This window comes from Ixodes scapularis, unplaced genomic scaffold (assembly GCF_016920785.2).
Source record: "Ixodes scapularis isolate PalLabHiFi unplaced genomic scaffold, ASM1692078v2 PGA_scaffold1__304_contigs__length_218370807, whole genome shotgun sequence".
Lineage (NCBI taxonomy): Eukaryota > Metazoa > Arthropoda > Arachnida > Ixodida > Ixodidae > Ixodes > Ixodes scapularis.
In genome coordinates this window covers 68,733,573-68,755,721 of record NW_024609846.1, presented here as the reverse complement: position 1 = coordinate 68,755,721, position 22,149 = coordinate 68,733,573, and the positions used below count along the sequence as shown (strand labels likewise).

The window sequence follows — 22,149 nt, the reverse complement described above, 5'->3', positions numbered from 1 at the left end:
GCCACGCGCTCCTCTGTTCGCATTTCATTTTTCCCCGATAGTACATGAAGCGGCATCTGGGTACACATATCGAATCGGCGGATCCCCTGGATCGGTGATGAGGCTGCGTGTCGTTCCCTCGGAGGCGATGTCCGCGGGTCGAAGGCAAACGGCGAATCGTTCAAACGCATGTCGTCACTCGGACGAGCTTGGCGAATCGTAGCCACGCTCCATTTTCACACGCGGGTCAAACAGAATCTGGCTGCACGCGTGCTAAATACAACTTTTGGCATCGTTTCCAGATGGCCTAGCTGCTGGTTTCGGTTTCGCTGCATAATCAAACCGACTGGTCCGATTCGGGCGAGGAGTGGGTGAACGTAGTTGAATACCGTTGGCACAGCATCACACCCCAGCTTACGAGCCTTCTGTCCGCTTAGAGCTCAGCTCGTAGCTCTCTTCTGTGAGGTGATTGCTTCATAAGCGGGATCTCGATCTTGACGGGAACTCAGTCCCTACGCCCGGCAACGATCTATTTTGCTCGTCTTTGCACGTCTCGCGAAAAAGTGTGGAACGTCACGTTTTGGCTCGCATGTGCTGCCCGGTGGTTGTGCCACCCAACCGCGCAACAGAAATCTCACACATCCGCGTAACAAGTTGAGCGCAACAACAAAAACGAAGCACGCTGCAGCGTTCACTCGCAGGCAAACGACGAGACGGGAATGCTCGCTTTGCGTTCTGTGACGTCAGAGCTTCAATGTTTCCAACGAAAGCAGCGTTTATGCTAGGATGTGATTGGAGCCGCATAAATTTAATTACTCACGCAGAGGGGCATATAAAATTCAGATATTGCACGTACGATGCCTCTCGAGGCAATAACAATGATATTCAGTTGTTTTCTCGAATACAAAATTTGACCGGAGAATCCCTTTAAGTCCGTGCTCCGGAGCGCGAGAGTTTGGCGCTCTTCCCACTAAACGGACAGAAGTGCCACCGGAGACTGACACTCGAGTGCGCTCTTCGTGCACCGAGAATTTCTCGAAGTGCTAGTGACTTCTTTGCGCTCCGTGATGTCACTTAAACAAACAAGATAGCAACGCTGCTGTTCAGGCCGTCGAGACGAAAGGCGAAGCCAGACCGCTGCCACTTTTCAGTGATTAGTGCGTCCCAGCAAATAAAACGATTTGCTTTGACAACCGAGACAGCAATTAGCGTTTTGAGAAAGGTTTGCTCGTGCATCTCGTCTGAAAACGAAATTCATCTATCAAACGGTAGCGTGCCGATAGCACAGCGACAGAAAAGCTGTCGAGATGACGAGACATTCGGACCTCTCTGCCTTTTTTATATTACTTAGACCAGCGAATAAAGATACTCTGATTTGAAAGCCGAAACAGCAGGGATCGTTGAGGAAATGGTTTGTTCGTGCGTCTTGCCTGAAAACGAATCGATCAATCGAACGAGCGTGCCGATAGCTCGGCGACAGAACAGTTGTGATGAAAAGACAGTCGGAACCCTCCTGTTTAGCCCAGCGAATCAAGATATTTTTATTGGAAAGCCGAAACATATCAGTTAAGTGTCGCGGAAAAGGTTGGCTCATGCATACCGCCTAAAAACGAATTGACGTGATATTAGCTTCCGTCTCACAGCTTAGGACAGAACCACGGAATCTCTGACAAATTTAACGGTTTCTTGAGTCGACGAGCGGGTTCAAGAATGTTTTCTTGAACCCGCGGCAATCAAGTTGCGCCAAAAGTGCATCGTCATTGAGCTCGATTCCTTTCTGGGTTGTCAATCACCGCCTAAACCAATCGCACGCAGATAGAAAAGCGCAAGATGGCATCGCATTCACAGTGCGATGCCATCTTGTTTAGTTGGTGGTAGCAACGCAAAAAGACAATGGGCGCTGTGAGGATGCCCCTCTAGGCGCGGCTCGATTGGCTCAGTGCGAGGAGAAAGTCGTCTGCTTCCTGCGCAGGAGTCGCGGTGAAGACAGAACGACGCCAAGCTCTGATTGGCTTTGATTGAAAGTAAAAAGGGGAGACCTCAATACTAAATGCCTTGAGGTCTACCCACTATTTTTTTTTTCAATAAGCCAATAAGAGCTCGGCATTTTGACTTCATCGCAAGCCATGGGCTTGCGATGAAGTCAAAATGTAGACGAGATTGCGCTCCGCGTAGGATCGTTGCGTCGGCTACAGTGAAGTCGGTATGGTAGTAGCAAGCATCGAAGAAAAGAGAGATGTCGAAGCTCCAGCAGGAAGAACGTTATATGTATAATTTAAATAAAATACCGTGGCTTTATCTGCTAGCGCTTTTATCTGTCACGAAATGGTTAATTAGAGCTTCCCTAATCTGAAATTTTAATGTCTTCTATTTTTAAATACCAGCTAAAACAAACGTCGTAAATTTCTATGCAAATTCTAAGTTAAGCAGAAAATCAACTTTATCAAATGTTATTCTGAAAAAAAAACAAAAAAAAAAAACGAACAAACATTGTTTTGGATATTGTGTGAGAACAAAAAATTCTAAATATTTGTTCTTCGAACAGCTTTCTAAATTTACTAAAGAATCATTATTTTGCTTTGACAATTCATTTCTACAAACAACCATCCCATAACCACTAAAAACTAAACAATGATTAATTTAGCGCATTCCAGAGTGCTCTAAATTAATTGCCGGCAATGCTGTGCCTCTTGATTGGTCATTTCTCATCACGCTCAGGCGTCCTCAAGCCTTCCCCCCCATGGGGCAATTTCATTGGTGAACTGCATATATCTCTGTCGTAGATTTGGTATTTCACTTTGCATAGATTGTCGTATTCTTGTTTGCATTTGGTTATGTTTTTCTTGATATTCTCACTGTCACCGTCCCTTGATTTGACTTCGGAGTTGCCTTCAATGTGTTGTTGTTTGCCATCTTTGATCCAGAGTTCACATCCTGAAAAGAAGAAATTGGAATATTCTAAGTTTTTGTTGTCTTATTTTCTATTGCTTAATTTTTTTTATGCGACAACTTATAGCGGATTAATATTTCCGTGTATTTCCTAATTAATGTTAGCCTCCACGCAAGACTTTTTAATCGAAGACAACTCCACTGCTTTAACAACCAACAATAAAAGAAATAGAAGTTGATACTAAAATATAGTTTCGATACCAACATTTTACTTGCCCACGTAAGGATTTGCCAGGAATTGAAGATAAGAGACGGTAACGTGCTCGGTTATACCACCCGAAAAAGTGATGTTTTACATTCACGTTAGAATAGTAGAAACATTACAGTACAAATTGACGCACGCAATATCACTTGAGTACCAAGAAATAATAACGGATCAACAAGTTACAACCTGGTACAATAAATTTATCATAGTGTCTGCAACATGTAGCAGCAACGAGTCGGTTATCCCTAAAAGCTTATATAATTAGTATGGAATCGTATTTTATTTAAACACAACGAAGGTTGTATTAAACTATTCATTCTCCTTTATACCGTAAAAACAGCTTGAAAAGTGCGCCTTAATCTGACTAACGAGTTTCACCACGGTGATGCAAAGCAGAGTTTGTGGATGATTGCCATTTTGCATGTACGCGCTATTCAAATTAACTGAAGTCTAAATTCCTAACTTAAAACTGCGTGCGACGTGCTTTGATATTGTCTTACATCAATTGATTTTTTAATCTTTATTTTTTTATTGCTCATCTTGTATCCAAACGAATCTGAAGCATGTTGCGTCAGAAGCTGCGGAACACAATGACTGGGTCACATAAAGTTCCAGCCTGAACAGCTCATTCTGATTAGTTCATTTCGTAATGGATTAAGTATTTAAATGTTAAGTTATTAATTAATTTATTCATTCATTCATTAATAATGTATTAATTATAATAAATAAAAAAATTATTTATTTATTATTTCAAACTCTTCGAAGCCTCTTCAATGGACCACTTGATGGAATAAGCCTTAGAAATGTTCACCATACATCGGAACAGAGATAAATATCTAATGACGTAATGAAAATCTACGCACGTAATCGAGAATCCTGACAGCATGTAGTGTTCACACCAATGTGTTCAATATCCCTCTTCGTTACACGCGCTTTTTCTGCGCTGCATTATATATTTAATTTATTACAACTTTTCGGTTAGAGTACAGATCGAAGAAAAAGAGCGGCCAGTTTTCTTATGCTCGGTTTTGTTTCGGTTTGATACCGTCGATAACCCATCCACCAGGCATCCTTTCTCGTCGGCGCAATTAGGCAGAAAGGAGACACCCTGCATGACGACCTTCTCTGTTTCACTTGCACTACGACTCCAGCCGACGCTACGGTCCGAGGGAACCAATTAAGCAGAACCGAAAGTGCGCGGACACGGAAATCATTCTTATTTTTTTTTTTTTTGCGTTTTCTGCTACTGTTTATACCAATCACGCACAGTGAAGGTGCCTTGCCTGCGCTTTATTTTATCGTGATTAATCTAGCCGGTGACAGCAAAGCCATAAAAAAATTGCACGCAAGTTCATTCGACCAAACGCGATGAAATAGTAGCTCTATAGGAACATCGTCGGTGAAAACAATTAGGAAAGCAAATGGTACGGTGATGAAATAATTAATAATATTAATAATGCCTTTATTGTTGTCATCACATGATGAAGGCTAGGCCGGGGAAAAGAGCTGTGAAAACAGCTTGACAGCTCCCCGACCTCCTAAAGTGGCAGAAACATAACGTAAATAAACAAACAAAAGCAAAACAATATAGCTGTTACAAAAACAACCCTGGCAGGACAGATTGTCACAAAAACCGTTACACTGTGCGGTTATTGTACATAGTAATTTCGAAGCTCATTCATGGAGAGCGAGTCCAGTTGAAAGTCACGACTAATAAAGCTGTTAAGTAAATGCGGTAAAGGATATTTTAACATTTCCAGGTCATAGTTAGTTCTATGAGGTACCAGCCTCCAATATTCAGCGTGCCGTGTAGGATAGGTTACAACGTTTCTAGTTAACATCGCGAGAGTCGTTAGAAATTGTGAGTTTCGTTTTTTATCTCTTTTAAATCCAGCGGTCAACCTGTAGCTGTACAAGTTATGTATGGTTATGACAGCGTATTTTTTTTAACAAATCAGCAGTATAAAGGTCATGTCGGGCGTTGCAGATAATTGCAACCATTTTCTTTTGAAGCAGGAATATCTTTTCTAACTTTCCAGCTGTAGTCGTGCCCCAGATAAGGTGGCAATAGCTGAGATAAGAGTAAAAAAGAGAGTTGTAAATAATGAGTTTGGCGGAAGTCGGTAAGATAGAGCGGTTGCGGTTTGCTAATCCGACAACGCAAGATAATGTAGATATTACATATTGTACATGGTTATCCCATGACATGCTCTCAGAAAAGATGACTCCAAGTGTCTTAAAGCTGCCAACGATTACAATGGGCGTTCTGTTTAAGAAACGAGGCTATTAGTGCATGATACAGCCTTATTTTTCGGACGAAAAATAATGGCTTTCGTTTTTTGTTTTTTTTTGTGTTTATTTGCAATAAATTTGCAATGAATATGCCTGTGACCACGACTCGAGTTTTGATAACTTATATCTGCATGGGCTATCAGTAAATTTGGCTCGTCAGCAGAAAAAAAAATATGCAGTATCGTCCGCATAAATGACTAGTTTAACCGTTTGATCTATGTTCACTATATATATAATAAATAGAAAGGGACCTAGTATGCTATCTTGAGGGACACCTGACGTGATAGTTCTAGTTGCAGATGAATAGCCGTTTGGGTAGACGTACTGTTGTCGATGTTTAAGGTAACAGTTCAGGAGTAAAACAACAACAACAAAAAAAACGAGGGTCGTGATGATGCATTTTTGGCGCTGCCTGATAGGCTCCATTGGATTGTATCATCGGCGGCGGTCGAACTTGCAGAGAAATAGAGTCGTTTAAGATATCACCGAACCAAGAAATATATTTATTTATTTGCTCATTATAGTGTGATGTGCAACGACACAACTAGTCTAAATAAAAAAAAGAAAATGCGTAACGAGGCCCGAAAGCTGACCCTGCAAAGGTCGGCCTACTCACTCGGTTCCAGTGTTCCAAAGACAACCATCACGTCGCAGGTGGAGTAATCCGAATAAACGAGCCGATATTCAGCTGTCGCTGCATTAGCGGCTGTTGAACAAACGTAATATACCCATGTTAGAAACAGCAACCGCTTTAAACCCCGACAGCTTCACGAACGCAGGGTGTGGCTAATCATGTCCCCTCTCCTCGCTTCGTGATTGGTTCTTCAAGGCTCTCATCTGCTAATGCTGCAACTTGATTGGCTCGGTAGCGATAACGAGTTGCTTGGGGCTCGCCACGCCTTGCGTTTCTAAGAGCCGTCGGTGACTATAGGAGGATGCACGGCAGTCTTATGGTACGTGTACACTTGCGGATCAGCCAGCGATTCCGCCCAGCTCTTGCCGCTGGGTCGAAACGCTGGGCGGAAAACGCGGCGGCGAGCCGTCGAGGTCCAGGACATTTCTGCGCCGAACGAGGCGTTTCGCTGACCGGAAGTGACTTTCTTGTGCAGCGCTACGCTGCCTACGTCACGAGTGCGCATTCTTAAGGGGTGTCCAAACAGGACACTACAAAACGCACGACTCCGACAAATCGTGAAAATTGAAGCGGGCGCGTCCGCTTCAATTTTCACGATTTGTCGGAGTCGTGCATTTTGTAGTGTCCTGTTTGGACACCCCTTTAGGGGAGCAGCAACGCCCGGGAGAGACAGCCGAGGTTGGAACTCTCACGCTTTCTCGTCATCTTTGACGGGATGTTACGAGAACAGCTGGGCCGCAGCCGGCGCCGCCACCGCCGCTCGAAGGAGATAGATACAAGTCTATTAGATTATAAATAAAGTTGCGTCCTCCTCCTCCTTCTCAGGTGTAAACGTAGCATTAGGCGGCATGTTTAACCGCCACAGATAGCGTGCTGTGTTAAATATAAAGCGAAGTCCCGAAGCCGCGTGACGCCTTTAAAGTAACCGCATAAATCGGCTTGTTAACATATCGCGCTATGATTTATCAGAAAGGTGACCGAAAATTCTAAAAGACACGCAAAAAGAAAAAAAAGAAAAGAAAAGATAATTAAAGTGAAAGAAGATCCGCTAGCTGCGCAACCTCTCACTGGCGCAAGTACCGATAGATGGCGGCAGCGGCCCGGCGGTTGCTGAGCTGCCGGGTTCGCTGCCGCCATCTGTCAGTCCTTGCACTAGAGGGAGCGCTGCTAACAAACAAACAAAACAGATTAAAAAAGTTTCTTTTAATTTTTTTTTTTTTTTTTTTGCTTAGTTTGTTGTTTGACATTTTAACGCGATCTATATTTCCACCGTTTTGGGCAGCTCTGTGGTGAACCGTCGTGCGAAACGTTACCAAACCAATTTTTGCGGTAATTTTAAAAGCTTTAACAGGCTTTGGTACGTTTCCGTACAATAAGTTAAAGATATCAGGAAATTCAATTCCGGCTTACATGCGTTGCAGTTATCTGCATCGCCAAGTCGGATGATGTCATCGACTGTGCTGTTCCACGAACGAGCCATCGTGACACGCGCAGTAAATCCTTTCCTGGAATATGAATTGTTCGCAAGTTAATTTCATGCAGTCGTGAAAAACCGAGATGCTTAGCCAATGACGATCGCACACTTACAATTGGGTCGTCTGAGCATCCCTGTACATAAGTCTGCTCGTAGCAGTCCTGGTTGCGTCATTTTTGTTGCATAATTTCACGCTGACACATTTCCCGGTGCCTCCGGTGCCAGCATCATACTCGTAGGAGCGGTACATCAGATAAAAGGTTTCATCCTGACTCACTGTCTGCAAAAAAGATATTGAAAAGAACCGCTGTCTTCATACCAGTGCGTGGCAGTGTTACGTTAAAAATATTTCGCTTTCTATTGCAGCTATTGACATCAAAGAAAGTTCTCAAAAATAAAAAATCGCCTTCTGCGAGCTATACACTTTGTACCTCAACACTTCATCTCAGTATAATCTAAACCCTGAGACCACCATGTCATATCTGTATTAGGTATTCCCCTGCCATATGCAGGGGTAACCCTCGGGCAAACGCCAGTTTCTACACCTTCATCATACAAAAACCTGCCCCAGGGTAGGCACTCCTTCAAACAAGCAAGCATGACAGGATGTTTTGGCTGGACTCTTTTCTCTGTCGACACACAGGGGCTCGACAATACTAAGTCTTGTCGCCCGAGCTCGGCCTTCCTGCCATCTCATACCGGAGAAGGAGTTACACTGATCTTGGGTTACGATTCAGCTCCCATTCTTCGAAAAAAGTTACGGAAGACAAGCAGTAACGCACAAGACGACACGAAATCTCGAACGCAGTCGGATTTATTTGCAAGGGAACAGCAAATATATCGCAATCCACACGGAGCGAAGAGAAGGAAGACAAAAGACCTGCCGCGCAAAAGGTTTGGTTGAATTCAGCCAGAGAGACTGACCTCCAACCTAGACACCGCACCAACAGCAGATAACCTCCGCCAACCGATTCGACATAATAATCCTCGGTAAGGCTACGTGAACGAAGCAAAATACAGCAATATCCCTATCCAGCCTCCGCGGACCATTTGCCCTTGACATCACCAAAACAAAACAAAAAAGAGGATCGGTGGTCGAGTGGGCTAGAGCACATGTACTCGGAAAACTTGGAGTGAAAGCTCGCGTGGGGGGGGGGGGGGGGGGGGGGGGGGGGGGGGGGGGGCAAGGGGCAGGGCTTTGGGATTTTGGGTTCAATCACCAAATCTGCACATTTTTATTTGGATGAGCAATGTACCGGCGTGCAATGGTGTTGGATCAGCAGTCTCAGAAAAAACTTTAGTAACACGGTCAGCGCGCTGACGTCGATCGGACGGTACCTACTTTGACGAGCTGCTTGATAGCTGAGTGTTACAACTTATTGAAATAGCTAATGTACGTGCTACTGACTAAAAAAAATAAGTAATCGGGGTTCTCTCGGCCCCACAGCAAAGCCTCGGTGTTTGTTTTTCTTCTTCTGTAGTCCTTGATGCGTACTTATCTGTTTTATGAGGTATATCTCACCAGTATCAAGCCCCTCCTGAACGTTTGGGCCTGTTCGACGTCAGTGCGTTATACGTCGAACGAAAGCTTTGGGGTGCTTTATATGGGAAAAAAAGAGTGAAAGATGACTACCTTTTTTTAGTTAGTGGTGCATGAACTCCAGGCTAGCGGTTGTACCGGTAGCATGGAGTTCACGTGGGGGTCACCTTGACGGTCACGTGAACTTGAGGTGACCTTGGAAGGGGTCACGTGACCTTGGTGTTACCTGGCGGTCACGTGACCTGGGGGGGTCACGTGACCTTGGTTACGCCGACGGCGACGCCGCTCAAGCCGCAAAAGAGCTGCGCTCTAAAAGCAGGAACTTCAACGATTCAAAAAGTACTGGAGTGTATGAAATAGAGACCGCTGCTCAGTAGAGCTAGACGCGGCGTGGGCAACGCGCTAAATGACTCGCTAACACCTGGACGTCACTACAACGAGCAGGGTCTATGCCCACTACAGACCAGTGCGCACCACAGTGCTGCGGCTAAATGGTGACTGATTGCGAGCTCTGGTACTCCACGTCGTGCGTCGTCAGCCGGCCGAACCGTTGCCGTCCGCTTTTCCAACAAGCCGACCGACGACCCCGTGCTCAACCGAGCCACCGTTTACTGAGAGCGAGAGAGAGGCGAGTGGAGGGACAGGGCGTCAGGGCGATCGCGTGCTCAAGAGGTTCCCGACGTTCGCGAGATGTGGCCACGTGACAGCGGACATCAGTCACTCACCGGTTACTCAACTCGATTCGACCCAACACTCGGCCGAGAGTCGTAGCTAAAAGCATGGTTATGTATTTTTTTTTCTTAAGTTTGTTTATAAACTATACTTGTGTGTACAGACATAAAAGGTCTGCAGCTTTCAGCCTGGTCAGGAAACGACATAAACGTCAATTAAGAACGCTAACCATAAATTAATAAACAGAATCCCAACGTTTCGGCCGCACAATAGACTTCGACGACAGCACCGTTCTGACCTCGGAGAAGAATCCTAGAAAACATCAATTCGTGAGACATGGATCATCCAACACGCCAAGGGAAAATGAACAACTCTTCGGGTACTTTTCCCAGCATCTACTTGTCGGGGCTCCGTGACGTCACTAAACCTCTGTTCATTTGTGGGTGTATATAAACGAGGCGGGCTCTTACAGGGACTCAACCTTAGACTTCTTAATTTTCGTTAATGTGCGTACGAAAACACGCAACGAGTTTCAAAATGCCCCGCCATGAAACATTAGGACTGTGTTGTATGCTAAAAAAAAATTTAAAAATACACATTTCGGCAAAAATCTGCCTGGTTAGGTGACTATTAATAAAAGAAGCTGCAGGTACTCTTGCCGACTGTGTTTAAGCACAACGTTTAAATAGCCCGACGCCGCTCAAGCCGGAAACGGGCGCCTAAGCGCTGCGCTCTAAAAACAAAACAAAAACAGAGCGGAAACAAGTACGTTGCGATTCCAAAACCCTGCACGTTTCTTGGAGATGCGGCAGTAGACTAAAGCAGGGTTGCACGGTGATTTCTGTGTAGGAAGCAGATATATTGAATGCCGACTACGCTAGGTAATGAAAATAACGAAAGAAAGTGCCTTTCTAACAATAAATTTGAAGTCGAATTAATACCAAATCAATTATGAGAATATCGCGCATTGTTACTCAAGTAATCAGGTTTTTCCTTCTCACCTTCCATGCGTCCGTATGTGTTTTACTTGTCGTGGTCGTGGCCCTCCCCTCGACGATTGCGGCCGCAACAAGGCTAGCAAACACGACGTGCGTGAGATACATCTTGAGCTTTTCAGTTGGACCGGAATGTGAAATCTGCGTTAGATATGAAGCGGTTGCTTTGTTTATTATACAGACAACTGCAATTAAAAAAGAAACGTAAAAATAAGCTTTTCTTAAATTGTACGCTCCGCTTCGTTGATCTCAGCGATCAATTCCAGAGGTGGCGCAGGAGTTTAACAGCTACAGTAGAAACATTTCGCCATAAATCAACAATGGATATTGTAGTATTATGTAATAGCAAAACACCAGGCTATTTCTTATTGTGAGGCCTCCGAAGCAGATACTGTGTAAACGGGAATTGTGTAAGTGTTAGCAGCGTTGCGAAAAATAAAAGAGCAAAACATTTTTTTTTTTCTTTTGTGGGTGGTGCAATTCGCGATATTTTTTTGAGCAAGACCTGCGACACGCTTAGATGAAGCATCTTATCTACATTGCTCAATATTAATTTAAAAAGAAACACTTTTTTATCATATTTTTTTATTACTCTCGTCTTGTAGACTGACAACTAATATTCGCATCAGCGTTGGTCAGGCATTTTGTTTATCAAACTGTCCTAATTTTTGCGGGAATAAATTCTCTGACGTAAGGCTGAACTCCGTGGAGCGAATTCTGCGACGAATAACTGACGAACGACGCCCGTCGGCACGCTTGCTTTGCGCGCGACGTAGCAGCCACAGTGCTGATTCTACGCGCAGAGCAAAAGCCGCCGGGCGAAATTCATCGATTTTTCGCAGCATATTCGTCCCATGGAGTAGGGACGAATATGCTGCGAATAAGCTCGTCATCGAAACCATGCTTTACTGGCATGGTTTCGATGACCGCCGAACATCAAATCATTAGGAGGTAAATCACGAGTGATGTTTTCCAGACGACCGTATTAATTCGGAATGCAGCAAAAGGCGTCTTCATTCTACATCCCTTTACGCTACAATAACGTTTGCAGAACACCGGAGATCTTTAATGCAAAGTTTACTCAAATGTGCGAGAGCTTGGATAGCCCTTCTTGAAATTAAAGAGATCAAAATGATTTGTTATCTAAGAGAACTGGCAATTCGAATAAATATAAATAAAACCAATTAAACGCTTACAGCGGCTGATTGTGTGCACGAAAATAATCCTTATATTAGTGCAGACGCTATTCTTCTGCTGGTTTTTGGGGCATATACGTCGAAAAACGACCCTTTACCGGGTGGTTTGGCGAACACTTTAAAACATTTAAACATTCCTACAAATAGGGTGGATGAGAAAAAGTGAAAGCCATTTACAACTCCCTGTAACGCCGAATTGGAGCGCAGCTTTTGAGGAGGAGGAGGGAAGGGGACTGAGGGGAGGGTAGACCCCTCCTCCTCCTCCCCTGATTCTTTAATATGCTCCGGGGAGGGGGTCACGTGACCTCGGGGAGGGGGGCCACGTGACCTTGGGGGTCACATGGGGGACACCTTGGTGGGTCACGTGATCTTGAAGTGACCTTGGAAGGGGTCACGGGACTTTGAGCGTCACCTGACCTGGGGTGACCTTGGTTACGCCGACGCCGCTCAAGCCGGAAACGGGCGCCTAAGAGCTGCGCTCTAAAAAAAAAACTATTCTCGGGAACAAACTGCGTGCAAGCCACGGCTCACGTCCCCCCATGAAGTGCAAAACACAATATTTAACAAAATAATTAACTCAAATTGAATAATTAACTTTATAATCAACGAAATTAAACGCGCGATTCCAACTAGAAACTTGCTGCGCGTCATAAAACACCCAAGTCAGTCAATGCTCCGAAGAAATGAGGGAGAGGAGGAGAGGATAGCCCAAGGGGACTTCAGAACACCGAGCTCTGATTGGAATGATTAGTGGGTAGACCTAAAGCTAGCAGCCTTTGTTTCCACTTCACACGTTGTGCGCTTTGGTATCCGAGAATCAAACGCCGAACGCGGGCGTTCCGCACTTTAAGCATTTGACAAGTGCAGAGGAGACAAAGGCTGCTAGCTTTAGGTCTACCCACTAATCATTCCAACCAGAGCTCGGTATTCTGATGTCCCCATGCGCTCTTTTCTCCTCCTCTCCCTCAGCTTTTCGACGCATATCAGAAACACTCGAAGCACGAGGGTGGTGCAGCAGTCGGAAGGCGCAGCAGTCGGAAGGTTGGCGATGTGAAAATGTGGATGATACGAGAAAATAATCTGTTTTCGCGTAGCGCCAGATTGCTAAACTGTGGCAAAGCAGCAAAACCTTTGCGGTGTGAAGGGGGCCGGGAACCTCCAAAACGAACATCCAAACTGAGAACGTTGCTCTTCCGGAGCTTGACGGTCACCCTGTGCGGCTTACTCGTTCAAACGAGTAAGCCGTACAGGGGGAGGGGGGAAAAGCGACTGGGGAAATTGCCGACCACAGTTTACGGACATGTTGATGTGTGTTCAGAAAGCAAACATGTCAGTATTTCTTTATTTTTTTCGAGTGTTATGTTAATCTGGTACTTTGCGAAATTTTGTTAAGAAGAGCTCGTGTTGGGCGCCCGCCACGTCATTCTGTAGGGGAAAAGAAATTGGACAGCAGTGAACGTATTGTGGGGTTTATGATGTGCCGGCCACCAGTGCATAGAGCACTGGTGGCCGGCACAGCCTAAAGATATTTGCGTTCTGAACACACGTCAACATGTCCGTAGCCTGTGGTCGGCACTATCCCCAGCCGCCTTGTCTCTCGCGTGGGTTTGATTCGCGTTTGCAATACCGCCTGCGAGGAGGTGTCAAACGCCTCTGCCTTTCCGCCTGCTTGACTCCTTTACGCGCGACAACGCAGCGCATGCACACTTGCGACAAATCGGCGCGAGAGGTGTCCGCCATTAAATTGCAAACGCTCCCCATGATTTCAGGTGGATTTTTTCTCGAATCTAGGTTCTCTATTCCCGACGCATCCACCATCTTAAAACTACCGCCCCGCCGTCTACAGGGCGTGTGACTTGCGAATGCTAACCACCATAACATTCCTCATCTCAGTGCCGCTCAAACTCAGCTACAATGCGAGCTACCGAAAGTCAGAAAATACAGTTTCAGTCATACTATTTGTGCTTTTAGAAGAAGCCGGAGTTGCGTTTCTGTAGCAGTGAAAGCTATGAACCATAGGGAGTTCATAGAAGGGGAAGATTGGGTTGGCCGTTGAAGCATGTATATTACACACTTTAACACTCCACCCCGCGCAGCAGCGGGATGTTACTGGAAGGATGGAATAAAAATGAGCTTCCTGACGACTATACCTCTAGGGGTTTATTGTTTTGAAGGTATCCAGGTTTATCGAAGCAACTCTTGTTTGCAACCACTTTCGTAGGACTAATTAGTACTGACTATGTCAACGGCACCAACGCCGAATTCAGCTGAAGGGATAAGAATTGAAGCGCGTTGTTTTGTATCTAACACATGTTTATACTCAAAAAATATTTATTCTTATTATTGGAAAAAAAGAAAAACCTGCATCATGTTTTGAATTTCGGAGAATCGGGGACTGAACAAAAATAAACTTCCATAAGCTCCTAATTTTCGGGAAAATTAAACTCCATTGAGCGCAAACAGACACCAGTCACGCTGGTCACGGTGCACAAACTCTGCTCATTTACAATGAAACAAATAACAAGAACACAGCGGCTATAAGCTGGTGAACGCCGTCGGTGTGGAGATCGCCCACGGCCGAACGGTCGTTCACAAAGGTACAAAGGACAGGGTAACGCTCACCGGTGCGCCGGACGGTTCCTCGTTGTCGCCGCCGCCGAATCCCAGGAAGACAGAGCGAGATACTGCTGTTCGCTGCTTTTAAGACAACGGCGGGGCGAAGTGGCCAATAGACGAGCGACACGTCGATCTCATTTCTGCGAGGGTTCGTTACGAAAATCGCCCCTAGGGGGGAAAGGAGGAAGCCACTCACAGTGGTAAGCAGCGCCACCTCTCGCTACTTCAGCGCGGCCGCCACGGCGCGCCAAAACGCTGACGCGACAGAATGTTGAGGGATCACGATCAGTGTTGCCAGTTTGGGCTATAAATAGCCAAATTGGGCTACTTTTATTTGCACTTGGCGGGAAAAAGTGGTAGTTGGCTGTTTGGCTAGTATTGGTAACGTGACTAGAGAGTTGTTTGTGTCGAGCGCGCCGGCTCTGCCATGCATCGCCGTGGCCGGTTTGGAAAATCACCGTCAGGGGCGCGCTACTCAGCGTGTATGTAGAGTTCCTGTATGTAGCTACCTACGGTAGCAGAGTTGCGCATTCAGCCTCGGCGGGTGGCCGTAGCGCCGGCTTTCCTGCACGCCCTGGATGCTTTGCTCCTCACGTGACTAAATTTGGCGAATAGGGGTGCCGCGCGCGCCGCTGCACACGGAAAACAGGAGAGGAGAAGAAGGAGGCGAAAGCAGGGGAACATACGCCGGGGCGCGAGCAACGTCGGCGGAGTGACCGTAAAGGTGGCTTTCTTGCACGGTGCCGGATGCTTTGCTCCTCACGTGATGGATCTCGGCGAATAGCGGCGTGGCGGCGCGGGGAAAACAAATCCGCAACTCTGCGCATTTGTTTTCCATATCGAGGGGTTCTACGTGTATGCTAGGCGCGCGCAGCTGGCGCAGGGATTTCCGTGCGGCAAGGCGGGTAGCGACGAGTTCACGACCGCTTTCTTCTGTTCTTCAGCGCTCGTGTGAATTTATTTTAACCGTTCTTGCATGCCCGTCCGTCAGGTGACACGTGGAGACTATGGACGTTGCCCCATCAACCTCCGGCGTAAAGAAAAAGCAACGAGCGAAGCACTGCTTCATTCCAGGATGCACGACAAGGTCTGCAAAAGAAAAACACGTTTTTTGCCGTCCCGAAGGACCCAGTTCTCTCTCACTAGGACAGGAATATTCCCAGGGGAGACACGCATCTTCAGGAAAACTCCGGGGTCTGCGCACTTCACTTCGACGAGCGGTACATCGAGCTGTACTTCTCTAAAATATCGCTCGATCCGTTCGAGATATCGCTGTATTTGTGGTGTTTTGGGATTAATAATAATAATAATAACTTTTTTCACAAAGAAAGCATACATACAATTTACTCAGTCTCACAAAAGCACTTGCGTGCTTGTGCGTGAATACTTATGCTCAAGCACGTAGTGTTCGTATTCCGCTGAACACGTCTGCGGCCAGTGTTGGGAAGTACTTTAAGTACATTGTACTTAAAGTACTATTTAAATTAGGTTTAGAAAACTTGTACTTTACTTGGGGTACATTCTCTGAGTATGCACTTTTACTAAACGTATTCTTTTCAGCTACTTCCGAGGAAAGTACAATTCCCGACTTCAAAGTACATTCCCCAAATTTGGTGTTGTTAAATTTTTATCACGAGGTGATGCCTTCTCAATTCCGAAGAAATACTGGGAGGGATATTCTACTTTCCCCAGAAACGCGAGCAGACGACGCATCGCCCCGTTTGTACTGGGAGCGGCTTTCCCGTAGGTGTTTGAACTCTTGCTACTTCTCGGACGGTCAGCGCAAGCGAGGAGGTTTAAAATATTAGGAGAGAAAAAATAATCATAATATAGCACCGAAGTCTGTGGTGCGAAAAAATTTAATTTTCAAGTCGAAGTATAAACCTTTGCCCGGAAGTGTTTTTTTTTTTTTTTTTTTTTTTTTTTTTTTAGCCTCGACCATAAGGAGCAAAAGCGAACAATAATCTTGAACCCAGACGCTCACGGAGAGGAGGGGCTGCGTAGGCCTTGCTGTTTCCCGCCGCGGGCTGCTTCGCGGGTGTGCCGACTGCCGTTTCGCCGGCATCGGTCCTGTTTACCGCGGTATGTGAGTGTAGTGCCAGGGACCCCGGAACCGGCGGGCAACGGGGGCTTGAGCACCCGCTGTCATTTTCCAGGGGGAGCTGGGCAGTATGCTGAGCCCCCGTACGCTTGGCTCAAGGCCTACTGAATTCAATGCCTGCACCCTCCCCTCTGTGCTCCCATTGGTACGTGGCTTGTTCTTAGCCAACAACGTGGCTCTGTTTTTGTTACCGCTGGTTACCCAGGGACACAACCTTCACACACAAAATTCCAGAAAAAAAAATGAAATAAAACAAAGTGTCAGAAACCGCGGACAACGCCGCATCTAAAAAAAAAATGAGAATAAAAAAAATATAGGCTCCTGCGGTTTCTATAGAACGGCCAGGAAGAACCGTACTTAATCCAATAAATTAAAGAATTAAAGTTTTCAAGAACCAGGCGAAAGCCAAAATAACGGCGGAGCCAGGATTTGAACTCTGGGGCTCCCAATGTCCGGTCGGGTGTGCTAACCTCTACACCGCTCCACTTTTTTTTTTTTCTTTATTGTCACATGCTAATTCAATATTTTTTTATTTATTTCCGGTTAAGACAAAATGAAAAAAGCACACAGTCATTCACACACGTACAATTTGTTTAATAGCGAATCAGCCACTTAGCGGCGGTTGCCAGCGCATTCAAGTCTCCTTAAACATACCAACACATCTAGCATTGGCAACCAATCAGGGGGTTCAGGGAATGCACGGTATACCACGCGAATATATACTACACTTTCGATGAAATTTTCTCTTGCTGTTTTTGTATTCACGTCAGTATTATTAACAGTCATTCTTGTCCTGCGCAGACTGTGGAAGCCGAGGAGCATGAACATGTCGTAGGGGACTCCCCCCTCGTTTTCCAGGGGCAAAAAGCGCATGCCGTGCGCAGTTAAAGGTAGATGTTTTTTCAGCCTACGCTGAAGAATGTCCCATTGAAACACGGCGTCCCAACGTTCAATAAATGCGTGTTCTATCGTCTCGGGTATCTTACAGAGGATACAATTCACTGACCACGGTACGAATATACATTTCTGTTCTAGGCACGTTTTTAGAGAAAGTACGCCGTGGTGCAATTTAAAAAAAAAAAAAAAAAAAAAAAAGATTTCACCAAACTCCACATCACTCCTCCTTGACTTTCTGGCGTTTCCTATTTGTCTTATTAATGCAAAAGAAACGAAACGTATCCAATCGGAGGTGTTCTGGAAACACACGCCGCCGCGTGGAGCGCGGTACGACGCTTGGTGTCACGTGGTACGTGCTCGTTTGTGCTCCAGAAATCCTCCCACTGTTCTGTCTCGTCCCGTGTACATGTAGTATTCTTTGTTTATGAGCTTTAGAGACACGGCATCATCATCTGCGAGAATCAAGAGCCACGTTACTGAATGTACAACACGGGCACTTCCCACCATCGTACGTGGTCTCCGAGGAGGATATAAACGAACATATGGAGAATAATGAACCGTACTTAATCCAATAAATCAAAGAATTAAATTTTTCAGGAACCCGCCGAAAGCCGAAATAACGGCGGAGCCTGGATTTGAACTCTGGGCCTCCCAATGTCCGGCCGGGTGTGCTAACCTCTACACCACTCCGCCTCGACTTTCTGGAGTTTCCTGTCTGTCTTATTAATGCCCAAGAAACGAAATGTATCCAATCGGAGCGTTGAAAGACTATTGGTCCACGTGAATTCAACTTCCCCGTTAAATGGTTCGGGAAATAAACAAACAAGCAAACAGACAGACTTTTTTTTTTTTTTCGGGGGCAGGGGTTTGCGTTAAAGACCATTTCATGCTTTAAAAGTCAGAAATTAATACTAAACAGAAAGGAGCGTTGCCAGCAATTTCTATTTTGTTAAATAGTAATATTTTTTTTTTTATAATCCCCTTTATCACGATATTAAAAAGTTATATTTTTTGTGTTTGAAATTATGTTTAGATGTTGCTTACAATTCACTTTGCGGTTAGGGTATGCATTTACTTAATAATAGGCTAATTAATTATTCTCAGCCGGTGTTTATTTAAAAATTATTCCTCACCGCAGCTTAAAAAAAGAAAGAAAACGAACGTTCGTCGTGGGCCATACCGTTAGAGGACATGGTACGTCCCGCTCGAGGAACCCTTTTTTTATTGTTAGATTTAAGGAAACTTTCCACATTCGAGAGGTTTCATAACTGAGCAAGGAAACGTTAATTTTGGCGCGAATGTGATCCCACTTTGTTCTGGGCTTGCCTATCGATTTCTATTGTTGAGTAAGGAGAGTTTATTGCTTGCGTCCTCTACTTGTCCTTGAGTTCTCTCATTTTACTGACGTTCAAGCAAGCGTCACTTCCATACGTAAGTTGTTGATTCCAAGACTGTAAAATAAACAATCTTCATTGTATGCCTAGCTGAGACAGTATGTATCGCGGAGGCATTGTTCGTACCCCTACGGTGAAGCAAGCGCGGATTGTTTTGCTAAAAAAAGTAATGGTGGTACCACCGTATTTTATGCAATGTATATGCCTAGAAATTCTAGCAAACTTGTTCGAAAACTGTTGTCCACAATGTCGAGTCATTTTTACGCCATCCCCAGCATGGGATTGTTTTCATCACTCTGAAAAAGGGTGTAGTTTTACACTTTTTGCCACATATGCTAAACCCCAAAAGTTCAGTTCGACGTACACTACCCTTACTTCAATTATAATTCTATATAAAATTTTTAAAAAAATCTTGATAAAAAAAATTCTCCGGCGTAGCTTTGTGGTAACGCGCTCACTTTACACGCAGGGGGCCAAGGTTCGAATCCGGGGAAAACCGCAGCGGCGGGCGATCTGCTTCAAGCATTTGGCGATATCTACGGCAGTCGCCCTACGCGCACTTACCCCACCTAAAACATCAACTACAACAAAAATGGACGCCATATCTAGTGGAGAGAAGAGCCCACAACGGACATCGCTGTAAAACGAGGCATGAAAAGTGAGGTTCACCTCACTTTTCAGGAGTGAGGTTCACCACGAGGAGTCTCGGTCTATTAGTGCGTCCTGCACGCGTACGCGGGATGCGAGAAGCTCTTGTGCCCCCCGCTCCCTCGCAAAGCATTTCAGAACAAAATGGATACCGAGGAGAGGTTTCAGGCCACGGCGCTTCGGGCAAGAATGAACTGCCATCCTGACCACAGCGCCACTTTTGTCGTCATGAAGCGGCATCACGTGGAACAACCCAAGAACGCAGAGCGCACGGAAATCCTCCAGTTATAGCCATTCTAGTGCAGAAAAATCTACTTTAAATGGATCATTAACTAATTTTTTATCTTCTTTCTTAGCACAATACTTCAACTCAAGTGGGGGTACACATGTGACGTACCGGGTTTCGAAACATAAAAATACGACTTTCAGGCGCTCTCAGAGCAAGCAGAATGTTTGGAGGCATTTGAGAGAACCATAACTCCTTCCCTAAAATTCTCTGAAATTTTTCACAAAGAATACACCAGCTTCTTAACGTTCAAAACAATATAAAACAATATCAATTAAAGGTCCGCAATATATGGATAACTAGATTTATAATTTGTATGCAACACGCATGTAGCAGCTGATTATTGCGTAGGAGGATGCATCCGAGGGTGTTTTTGTAATCATAGATTACCGTACAGCTGATTGCGACGCGGAAACTCGACAAGGATGCCACGTTTCACAAATATATAGATACTGCTTCAAAGGCGTCATTTCAGTAAACAGACTATTTATTAACGCCAGCAAAGATACGATCGAAATCGGGTGAAGACACTAACTATGCTGGCGGTTCAATCATTTCCATTCCATACATACTACGACACTTATATAAAAGAGTTTGGTGACTGCTGCATTTTAACGTCGCTCCACGGAAACCACTGCGAATTTAAGCCGATGCCGTCACACTGTTGAGACGCAATCTGAGGCAGACAGAAGCAGACGGCGTCCGACGTACGATCCTAAGCTTTACACCCCCATCGAACTTTTCGATTACAATACCACCCCTGGAATCTCAAGCTGTCGCGCAGACCCTATTACGAAAAAGGTGGACGTGGTTACCGCTTAGTGACGTACGCTCGTATAAGTGTAAAACCGGAGTAAATGTACAGAATAATTGCTGCAAGAAGCTGGAGTCGTAGGAAATCTGCCCGGCCGCCATATTGAAAATATTCCTTCGCAAGAACAAGATTGGTTCACGCAGGTCGTAACGTCACGGAAATGATCGGATGCGATTGGCTGCGAAGGAGTACAAAATTTCCTTCGAGGTGCATTTTCCATGACATTTTTGACTGGTAATCGACCATAGCGACGATTCCAACCGGAGAGGATTGAAAACAATGATGTCACAAGACTCGGGGCGTTTTTGGACGGCGTCCGCAAGGCCCCCGCCACGGAGGAGAACGGCGCCGCGAGGCGTCAAAAAGGGATGACGTATGTCTCACGTGATACGCGCTCCGCGGAGGAAAGGGGCGGATTTCTCCTTCGTGTGGATACCCCTTAAGCAGAGGCGCGCTCCTCTTTGGCGTGCTTTCAGCGAATATTTGTTTAAGCTCGTTATCGCAGCGATTACACTAGTGGTGTAATGGTACACAAATAAAAAGGAACGGACGATTGGTTTTGCACTACATCCAGCTAAGTGATCAAGTAATTTTGGTTTCAAGTAAAGAGTGTGTCAGGAAATGTCGACAGGTTATCACTCTAAACAGAAGGGTGTAGTCTTACACCCCTTGCCACATATACCATCCCAAAACTTCAGTCCGTCGTACAGTGCACTGATGTCTAACAGGTGGTACCAGCTTTTCCGAGCGGCTTGATGACCGAGTGGGACAATTTATTAAAGAAAGCTACTGTACGTGTTACTGACTACAAAACATATGCTTGGACATCGAAAGGTCCGCAGTGAGTACTAAATAAAAAAAATAAAAAAATCGGGGTTTTCTTGGCCCTACTGCGAAACCTCACTATTATTTTTTTTTATATAGTCTTTGCTATATACTTTATCTGTTTAATAAGTTACATAGCACCGTTATCAAGCCGCTCGCAAACGTTGGGGCCATCAGTTTGAAGTACGTCGAACTGAACTTTTGGTGTGTAGTATATATGTGGCAAAAAGTGTAAAACTACACCCTTTTTTAGAGTTATGAAAACAATTCCATGCTGGGGATGGCGTAAACATGAACCAACATTGTGGACAACTGTTTTCGAACAAGTTTGCTAGAATTTATAGGAATGTACTATCGGGAAAAAATGAAATGCGAACAGAGGAGCGCGTGACTCGCGGTGCAGGCTGCGCCACCTGTAAGTGAGCCCAGGGGCGAGGGTGCGTGGCCTACTCCGATGTGTTCACGCCCTACGCTCTGCGTTCCCCCAGCTTCGGCAGTGCGCCGCTCACTGCGCTGAAAGCTATCACCGCTGTCTTTGTTCGCTCGGCGTGTGCGGCGAGCTTCTTCGCACCGCACGCGCCGAGCCAGCAAAGATAGCGGTGACGCTTGCAGCGTACTGAGAGGCGAACTGC

At 45.5% G+C, this 22,149-nt stretch overlaps 1 protein-coding gene across 1 annotated transcript; it reads right to left on the bottom strand.

Moving 5' to 3' along the window:
• Positions 1-2,677: 2,677 nt before the first annotated feature.
• LOC115311837 lies at positions 2,678-10,848 on the bottom strand. The gene is made up of 5 exons (XM_040213472.2): positions 10,747-10,848; positions 7,647-7,813; positions 7,470-7,564; positions 6,042-6,131; positions 2,678-2,913 (listed from the first exon to the last, which is right to left on the bottom strand). The coding sequence occupies exons 1-5, from the start codon at positions 10,846-10,848 to the stop codon at positions 2,678-2,680; spliced, it is 690 nt and encodes a 229-aa protein (XP_040069406.2).
• Positions 10,849-22,149: the final 11,301 nt, after the last annotated feature.

Excerpts from the sequence above, each read along its gene's own strand:
- LOC115311837 (XM_040213472.2), bottom strand. The coding sequence starts at position 10,848 with ATGTATCTCACGCACGTCGTGTTTGCTAGCCTTGTTGCGGCCGCAATC. Across the intron at positions 7,814-10,746 it reads CACATACGGACGCATGGAAG|ACAGTGAGTCAGGATGAAAC; the intron begins GTGAGAAGGAAA and ends TCTTTTTTGCAG. Across the intron at positions 2,914-6,041 it reads CTTTGGAACACTGGAACCGA|GATGTGAACTCTGGATCAAA; the intron begins GTGAGTAGGCCG and ends TCTTCTTTTCAG.